Source organism: Mizuhopecten yessoensis, unplaced genomic scaffold, assembly GCF_002113885.1.
Source record: "Mizuhopecten yessoensis strain PY_sf001 unplaced genomic scaffold, ASM211388v2 scaffold10117, whole genome shotgun sequence".
NCBI classification, from domain to species: Eukaryota; Metazoa; Mollusca; class Bivalvia; order Pectinida; family Pectinidae; genus Mizuhopecten; species Mizuhopecten yessoensis.
This window is the reverse complement of record NW_018408387.1, coordinates 5769-16263: the sequence shown is the minus strand read 5'-3', so window position 1 is coordinate 16263 and position 10495 is coordinate 5769. Positions and strand designations below refer to the sequence as shown.

At 43.8% G+C, this 10495-nt stretch overlaps 1 protein-coding gene across 1 annotated transcript; it reads left to right on the top strand.

Annotated features, from left to right (window-relative positions):
* Window positions 1–6724: 6724 nt before the first annotated feature.
* LOC110459577 (chromosome transmission fidelity protein 8 homolog) lies at window positions 6725–9246 on the top strand. The gene is made up of 5 exons (XM_021511907.1): window positions 6725–6959; window positions 7422–7715; window positions 7882–8198; window positions 8549–8737; window positions 8896–9246. The coding sequence occupies exons 1-5, from the start codon at window positions 6725–6727 to the stop codon at window positions 9244–9246; spliced, it is 1386 nt and encodes a 461-aa protein (XP_021367582.1).
* Window positions 9247–10495: the final 1249 nt, after the last annotated feature.

Genomic DNA, 10495 nt, shown 5'->3' with positions numbered 1-10495 from the left:
GGGGTACGTGTATAATAATCCTCACGAAGTTGTTACCACAGGGAGTGATACGTGTATAATAATCCGCACGAAGTTGTTAAATCAGGGAGGGGTACGTGTGTAATAATCCCCATGAAGTTGTTACCACAGGGAGAGGTACGTGTTTAATAATTCCCACGAAGTTGTTACCATAGGGAGGGGTACGTGTGTAATAATCCCCACGAAGTTGTAACCACAGGGAGAGTTACGTGTATAATAATCCACACGAAGTTGTTACCAAAGGGAGAGGTACGTATGTTATTTTCCCCACGAAGTTTTTTAACAACAATGTGGGGATTATTATACACGTACCCCTCCCTGATTTAACAACTTCCTGCGGATTATTATACACGTACCCCTCCCTGTTGTAACAACTTCGTGGGATTATTACACACTTACCCCTCCCCGTGGTAACAACTTCGTGTGGATTATTACTCACGTATTTCTCCCTGGGGTAACAACTTCGTGAGGATTATTATACACGTACCCCTCCCTTTGGTAACAACTTCGGGAGGATTATTATACAGAGAAATAAAGATGCTAGACTAACAACTACAGACAAATGCAGGTGCTTGACCACCAACTACAGGGAAATATTGGTGCTGGACCACCAATTATAGGGAAATACAAGTGCTGGACTACCAACTACAGTGAAATACAGGTGCTAGACTACCAACTGCATGGAAATATAGGTGCTGGATTACCAACTACAGGGAAATACAGGTGCTGGACTAACAACTACACGGAAATACATATGCTCGATTACAAACTACATTGAAATACAGGTGAAATACATATGCTAAACTACCACCTCCAGGGAAATATGGGTACTGGGCTACCAACTACAGAGAAATACAGGTGCTGGACTACTAACTACAGGGAAATACAGGTACTTAACTACCAACTACAAGGAATTACAGGTGCTGGACTACTAAATACAAGAAATACAGGTCCTGGACTACCTACTACAGGGAAATACAGGTGCTGGACTGCCAACTACAGGGAATACAGGTTCTAGACTACCAACTACAGGAAAATACAGGTGCTGGAATACTAACTACAGTGAAATACAGGTGCTGGACTAACAACCACAGGGAAATACATGTGCTGGATTACAAACTACAGGGAAATACAGTTGAAATACAGATGCTAAACTACCAACTACAGCGAAATACAGGTGCTGGACTAACAACTAAAGGGAAATACAAGTGCTGGACTACTTACTACAGCGAAATACAGATGCTAGAATAACAACTACAGACAAATACAGGTGCTTGACCACCAACTACATGGAAATATAGATGCTAAACTACCAACTACAGGGAAATACAGGTGCTTTACTACCAACTACAGGGAAATACAGGTGCTAGACTACCAACTAAAGGGAAATACAGGTGCTTGACTACCAACTACAGGGAAATAAAGGTGCTGGACTACCAACTACAGGGAAATACAGGTGCTGGACTACCAACTACAGGGAAATACAGGTGCTGGATAACAAACTACCGGGAAATACAGGTGCTGGATAACAAACTACATGGAAATACAGGGGCTGGATAACAAACTACCGGGAAACACAGGCGCTGGATAACAAACTACCGGGAAACACAGGCGCTGGATAACAAACTACATGGAAATACAGGTGCTGGATAACAAACAACCGGGAAACACAGGTGCGCGGGTAACAAACTACCGGGAAATACCGGTGCTGGATAACAAACAACCGGGAAACACAGGTGCTGGATAACAAACTACCGGGAAATACAGGTGCTGGATAACAGCTACAGAGAAATGAAGATGCTGGACTAACAACTACAGGGAAATACAGGTTCTTGACTATTAACTACAGGGAAATACAGGTGCTGGACTACCAACTACAGGGAAATAAGGTGCTAGACTAACATCTACAGGGAAATATAGGTGCTAGACTAACAACTACAGGGAAATACAGGTGCTTGACTACCAACTACAGGAAAATGAGGTGCTAGACTAACATCTACAGGGAAATACAGGTGCTTGACTACCAACTACAGGAAAATAAAGGTGCTGGACTACCAACTACAGGGAAATAAGGTGCTGGACTACCAACTACAGGGAAATACAGGTGCTTGACTACCAACTACAGGAAAATAAAGGTGCTGGACTACCAACTAAAGGGAAATAAGGTGCTGGACTACCAACTACAGGGAAATAAGGGGCTGGACTACCAACTACAGGGAAATAAGGGGCTGGACTACCAACTACAGGGAAATAAGGGGCTGGACTACCAACTACAGGGAAATACAGGTGCTGGACTACCAACTACAGGGAAATAAGGTGCTGGACTACCAACTACAGGGAAATACAGTTGCTGGATAACAAAATATAGGGAAATACAGGTGCTGGATAACAAACTACAGGGAAATAAGAGTGCTGGACTACCAACTACAGGGAAATACAGGTGCTGGACTACCAACTACAGGGAAATACAGTTGCTGGATAACAAAATATAGGGAAATACAGGGGCTGGATAACAAACTACAGGGAAATACAGGTGCTGGATAACAAAATATAGGGAAATACAGGTGCTGGATAACAAACTACAGGGAAATACAGGTGCTGGATAACAAACTACCGGGAAATACAGGTGCTGGATAACAAACTACCGGGAAATGAAGATGCTGGACTAACAACTACAGGGAAATACAGGTTCTTGACTATTAACTACAGGGAAATACAGGTGCTGGACTACCAACTACAGGGAAATAAGGTGCTAGACTAACATATACAGGGAAAGATAGGTGCTAGACTAACAACTACAGGAAAATGCAGGTGCTTGACTACCAACTACAGGAAAATAAGGTGCTAGACTAACATCTACAGGGACATACAGGTGCTAGACTATCAACTTCAGGGAAATACAGGTGCTGGACTACCAACTACAGGGAATTACAGGTGCTGGACTACCAACTACAGGGAAATACAGGTGCTGGACTACCAAGCATTCTTACAATTATTGGTTTTGGGATTTGTATGAAGACAATGCGTTGACAGATAGACAAATGACGCCGGAGGAACACAGCACCACATCCGGACGTATCTATATAAACCCTTAACTTCCTTCACTCAACCCGACCGTCGTCATACGACGGGACATGTTGACAGATGAATATGTGTTGACCTGATTTCTAGTATTTCCGGAGGTGGAGGAGCTGTCGTACATCAATGCCAAAATGTGCAGATAAAACTTGTCCTCTATATAATCGATGTCCGTAAGGTTGAGAGCCCAGCTAATCAACACAATGTACAACTGTCAGACGTCTTCCTGGACATTAGGGGATGGTTTGTAATTATCAAATACGATGTCATTCTAACGCTCCGTGAATACATGTTCAACTCAATGCTCGCAACCCAGCATTAGCGGTCAAAAATACTTTAAGTATAATTACCCTTCTTTAATTTTAAATCTTAAAGTTCCTTAAAAATTCAACTCTTTGTTACTCCCTTTCCGTGAACGGCTTTGTCGAATTATCAATGGAAAGAAGTATTAAGAACAGATACAGTTGGGAGCACTGTAGTTAACGCTGAAGTGAACTCGAGTGCACTTCAATATTCCGTCTAGTGCATAACCATGTTCATTACTTGTGCACTACAAAGTATATCACAAAGGGCCCTACAAAGTACACTACGAAGTACACTACAAAGTACACTACAAAGTACAGTACGAAGTGCACTACAAAGTACAGTACGAAGTGCACTACAAAGTACAGTACGAAGTACACTACAAAGTACAGTACGAAGTGCACTACAAAGTACAGTACGAAGTGCACTACAAAGTACAGTACGAAGTACACTACAAAGTACAGTACGAAGTGCACTACAAAGTACAGTACGAAGTGCACTACAAAGTACAGTACGAAGTACACTACAAAGTACAGTACGAAGTGCACTACAAAGTACAGTACGAAGTGCACTACAAAGTACAGTACGAAGTACACTACAAAGTACAGTACGAAGTGCACTACAAAGTACAGTACGAAGTGCACTACAAAGTACAGTACGAAGTACACTACAAAGTACAGTACGAAGTGCACTACAAAGTACAGTACGAAGTGCACTACGAAGCGCACTACGAAATACAACACAAAGTGTACAACAAAGTACACTACAAAGCACACTACAAAGTACACTACAGCGTACACTACAAAGTACACTTCAAAGCACACTACAAAGTACACTACAACGTACACTAAAAAGTACACTACAACGTACACTACAAAGTACACTTCAAAGCACACTACAAAGTACGCTACAAAGTACACTACACAGTGCACTATAAAGTATACTACAAAGTAAACTACAACGTTACAAAGTATACTACAAAGTACACTACAACGTACACTACAAAGTACACTTCAAAGCACACTACAAAGTACACTAAAAAGTACACTACAAAGCACACTACAAAGTACATTTCAAAGCACACTACAAAGTACACTAAAAAGTACACTACAAAGTACACTACAACGTACACTACAAAGCACACTACAAAGTACATTACAAAGTACACTACGAAGTACACTACAAAGTACACTACAAAGTACACTACAAAGCACACTACAAAGTACACTTCAAAGCACACTACAAAGTACACTAAAAAGTACACTTCAAAGCACACTACAAAGTACACTTGATACTGTACCAATTTTAGTTGCTCCTAACTTGAGTTTCCCATTGAAATTAAGATTCTAAGGTGTTTATTTCGAGGACTGTTGAGACCACTGATATGAATTTGAATTAAATTTTATGAAAACAGGTGTAATTTGTGACTTTGTAGTTAATTGAACATATAAAAATGATACAAATATATTCCTTCATCGACTTTCATTTGATGATTTTCGATCAACTTATGGTAAATGTCATCCAACTGAAGTATTTAAAGAAGAGGCTGGTAGCGCGACCTATTATTCTGACGACGGCATCAGGATAACTTGATTAGGACTCCAGATTAATGACAGTTTACATTTGGTGTTGTACGTCATCGCCACAGGTTCTGGTGGTTTTGTACGTCATCGCCACAGGTTCTGGTTTTGTACGTCATCGCCACAGGTTCTATGGAGACGGTCTTTACGGAAGTTGGAGTCACTCAGCGACAATCTCACTGAACATCATAAACTGGACACAGTAGCGTGACATTTCACATGGTAGTATCATAGTGATAACGGGCTTACCGGTCTTTCATTTAAAGCTGAACTTGAAGCCATCCTTGACGACCGGGGAAAACGAAAAGAAAACATATGACTGCCTGTTTCATAAGAGGCAATCAATGAGGGAACGCTATACAAAATGAGATGGTTTTTGCTCCATACGAAGCGGTAAAAACGCATTAAAACATAATCGCCTGCACCATTGCAACATATGGGATACATGCTGTTAATCTCCGTTCACACCTTACATTAGTTGGTAACGGGATAGATATGCCCTCCATCCCCGACATAGTGAGGATAGTTAACACGAAGGAGACAAAGAAACGTAAACAAGTTTGTGTTCCTAGAGAAACAATGGAAAAAAAAGAAAGAGTAAAAAAGAAAGAAATTTTACGTCATGGGTGAATGCTTATTTCTCTTTGTCGAAATACGATAGTAAAAACTCTTTTTAGCTCACCTGGTCCGCTGGGAACACTGAGCTTGTATGATTATGTCATGGGGCAGCGTCCGTTGTCCATCCGTCCGTCGTCTGTCAACTGTTTCCTGTAAAACGCTTATTTATTCCCTCAGGTCTCGGTGGATTTTGACCAAATTTAGTCAACGGATGGCGTGGCCTACTTGGGACAGATATCCGGGACCAAATAGGGGGGAAAGGTGGTAAGTCTTTAAAACCCTCTCCATCTATACCAACGAAGGCATATACACCAAATTTGTTGAAGAACATCTTTGGGCAAAAGGGATTCAATTTTGTATCAACCCCCTAATGGGGGAGAAGAAAGGTAGAATACTTCTTTGTAGAGTGAGACTTGTGTTGGTATATTAAGAAATCTGAATGATTGAGGAATGGACAATTATTGCAATTGTGAAGAGAAATGTGTACAAACACTTTTTTTTATATAAATAAGATCCACTTGTTTGTCAGACCCATCCCTAATGACAGGCTCCCAGGTTCTACCAGGTATGGACCTATCACTGATGACAGACTCCCAGGGTCTACCAGGTATAGACCCATCCCTGATGACAGGCTCCCAGGTTCTAACAGGTATAGACCCATCCCTGATGACAGGCTCCCAGGTTCTAACAGGTATAGGCCCATCCCTGATGACAGGCTCCCAGGTTCTACCAGGTATAGCCCCATCCCTGATGACAGACTCCCAGGGTCTACCAGGTATAGACCCATCCCTGATGAGAGACTCCCATGGTATACTAGGTATAGACCCATCCCTGATGACAGACTCCCATGGTATACTAGGTATAGACCCATCCCTGATGACAGACTCCCAGGATCTACCAGGTATAGACCCATTCCTGAGGACAGTCTCCCGGGATCTACCAGGTATAGACCTATCATTGAGGAAAGTCTCCCAGGGTTTACCAGGAATAGACCCATTCCTGATGACTGACCCACAGAGTCTTCTAGGTATAGACCCATCCCTAATGACTGACCCACAGAGTTTACCAGGTATAGATCCATCCCAGAGGACAGACTCCCAGGGTCTACAAGTTAAGACCCATTCCTGATGACTGACTCCCAAGGTCTACCAGGTATAGAACCATTCTTGATGAATAACGTTCAGGGTCTATCAGGTAGAGACTCACTCCTGATGAAAGACTTTCAGGGACTACCAGGTATAGAACCATTCCTGATGACTGACTTTCAGGGACTACCAGGTATAGACCCATTCCTGATGAATGACATTCAGGGTCTAACAGGTATAGAACCATTCCTGATGACAGACTCCCAGGGTCTACCAGGTATAGACCCATCCCTGATGACAGACTCCTAGGGTCTACCAGGTATAGACCCATACCTGATGACAGACTCCCAGGGTCTACCAGGTATAGACCCATCCCTGATGACAGACTCCCATGGTATACTAGGTATAGACCCATCCCTGATGACAGACTCCCAGGGTCTACCAGGTATAGACCCATCCCTGATGACAGACTCCCATGGTATACCAGGTATAGACCCATTCCTGAGGACAGTCTCCCGGGATCTACCAGGTATAGACCTATCATTGAGGACAGTCTCCCAGGGTTTACCAGGTATAGAGGCATCCCTAATGACTGACTCACAAAGTCTACCAGGTATATACCCATCCCTAATGACTGACTCACAGAGTCTACCAGGTATATACCCATCCCTAATGACTGACTCTCAGGGTATACCGGATATAGACCCATCACTAATGACTGACTCTCGGGATCTACCAGGTATAGACCCAACCCTGACGACTGACTCACAGTGTCTACCAGGTATAGACCCATCCAAAATGACTGACACACAGAGTTTACCAGGTATAGACCCATTCCTGATGACTGACTCTCAGGATCTACCAGGTATAGACCCATTCCTGACGACTGACTCCCAGGATCTACCAGGTATAGACTCATTCCTGACGACTGAATCTCAGGGTTTACCAGGTATAGATCCATCCAAAATGACTGACACACAGAGTTTACCAGGTATAGACTCATTCCTGAAGACTGACTCTCAGGATCTACCAGGTATAGACCCATCCCTAATGACTGACTCTCAGATTCTACCAGGTATAGACCCATCCCTGATGACAGACTCCTAGGTTCTACCAGGTATAGACCCATCCCTTATTACTGACTCACAGTCTACCAGGTATAGAACCATTCCTGATGACTGACTTTCAGGGTCTACCAGGTAAAGACCCACTCCTGATGAATGACTTTCAGGGACTACCAGGTACAGAACCATTCCTGATGACTGACTTTCAGGGTCTACCAGGTAAAGACCCACTCCTGATGAATGACTTTCAGGGACTACCAGGTACAGAACCATTCCTGATGACTGACTTTGAGGGACTACCAGGTTTAGACCCATTCCTGATGAATGACATTCAGGGTCTAACAGGTATAGAACCATTCCTGATGACTGACTTTCAGAGTCTACCAGGTAAAGACCAATCCCTGATGACTGACTCCCAGGCTCTACAAGGTATAGACCCATTCCTGATGAAGGTATAGACCCATCCCTTATTACTGACTCACAGTCTACCAGGTATAGACTCATCCCTGATGACTGAAGGTATAGACCCATCCCTAATGACTGACTCACAGTGTCTACCAGGTACAGACCCATCCCTAATGACTGACTCACAAAGTCTACCAGGTATATACCCATCCCTAATGACTGACTCACAGAGTCTACAAGGTATAGACCCATCCCTAATTACTGACTCACAGAGTCAACCAGGTATAGACCCATCCCTGATGACTGACTCACATAGTCTACCAGGCATAGACCCATCCCTAATGACTCACTCCCAGGGTCTACTAGTATAGACCCATTCCTGATTACTGACTCCCAGGGTCTACCAGGTATAGAACCATTCCTGATGAATGACATTCAGGGTCTACCAGGTATAGAACCATTCCTGATGACAGACTCCCAGGGACTACCAGGTATAGACCCATCCCTGATGACTGACTCACATAGTCTACCAGGCATAGACCCATCCCTAATGACTCACTCTCAGGGTTTACCAGGTATAGATCCAGTATAGACCCATCCCTGATGACTGACTCTCAGAGTTTACCAGGTATAGATCCAACCCTAAGAACTGACTCACAGTGTCTACCAGGTACAGACCCATCCCTAATGACTGACTCACAAAGTCTACCAGGTATAGACCCATCCCTGATGACTGACTCACAGAGTCTACAAGGGATAGACTTTACCAGGTATAGATCCATCCCAGAGGACAGACTCCCAGGGTCTACTAGTATAGACCCATTCCTGATTACTGACTCCCAGGGTCTACCAGGTATAGACCCAGCCCTGATGACAGACTCCCATGGTATACTCGGTATAGACCCATCCCTGATGACAGACTCCCATGGTATACTCGGTATAGACCCATCCCTGATGACAGACTCCCATGGTATACTAGGTATAGACCCATCCCTGATGACAGACTCCCAGGGTCTACCAGGTATAGACCCAGCCCTGATGACAGACTCCCATGGTATACTCGGTATAGACCCATCCCTGATGACAGACTCCTAGGTTCTACCAGGTATAGACCCATCCCTTATTACTGACTCACAGTCTACCAGGTATAGACTCATCCCTGATGACTGAAGGTATAGACCCATCCCTAATGACTGACTCACAGAGTCTACAAGGTATAGACCCATCCCTAATTACTGACTCACAGAGTCAACCAGGTATAGACCCGACCCATCCAAAATGACTGACACACAGAGCTTACCAGGTATAGACTCATTCCTGAAGACTGACTCTCAGGATCTACCAGGTATAGACCCATTCCTGATGAATGACATTCAGGGTCTACCAGGTATAGACCCATCCATAATGACATACTCCAAGGGTCTGCTAAGTCTAGACATATCACTGAGGACGAACGCCCAGGGTCACCAGATATAGACCCATCCTTGATGACAGGCTCCCAGGATCTACCATGTATAGACTCATTCCTGACGACTGACTCTCAGGGTTTACCAGGTATAGACCCATCCCTAATAAGTGACTCACAGGGTTTACCAGGTATAGACCCATCCCTAATTGCTGACTCCCAGGGTTTACCAGGAATAGACTCATCCCTAATGATTGACCCATAGAGTCTACTAGGTATAGACCCATCCCTAATGACTGACCCACAGAGTTTACCAGGTATAGATCCATCCCAGAGGACAGACTCCCAGGGTCTACTAGTATAGACCAATTCCTGATTACTGACTCCCAGGGTCTACCAGGTATAGAACCATTCTTGATGAATAACTTTCAGGGTCTACCAGGTAAAGACCCACTCCTGATGAATGACTTTCAGGGACTACCAGGTATAGAACCATTCCTGATGACTGACTTTCAGGGTCTACCAGGTAAAGACCAATCCCTGATGACTGACTCCCAGGTTCTACAAGGTATAGACCCATTCCTGATGAATGACATTCAGGGTCTACCAGGTATAGACCCATCCATAATGACATACTCCAAGGGTCTGCTAAGTCTAGACATATCACTGAGGACGAACTCCCAGGGTCACCAGATATAGACCCATCCTTGATGACAGACTGCCAGGATCTACCAGGTATATACTCATTCCTGACGACTGACTCTCGAAGATTACCAGGTATATACCTATCATTGAGGACAGTCTCCCAGGGTTTACCAGGTATAGAGACATCCCTAATGACTGACTAACAGATTCTACCAGGTATAGACCCACCCCTGATGACTGACTCTCCGGGTTTGACAGGTATAGACCCATCCCTAATGACTGACTCTCAGAGTG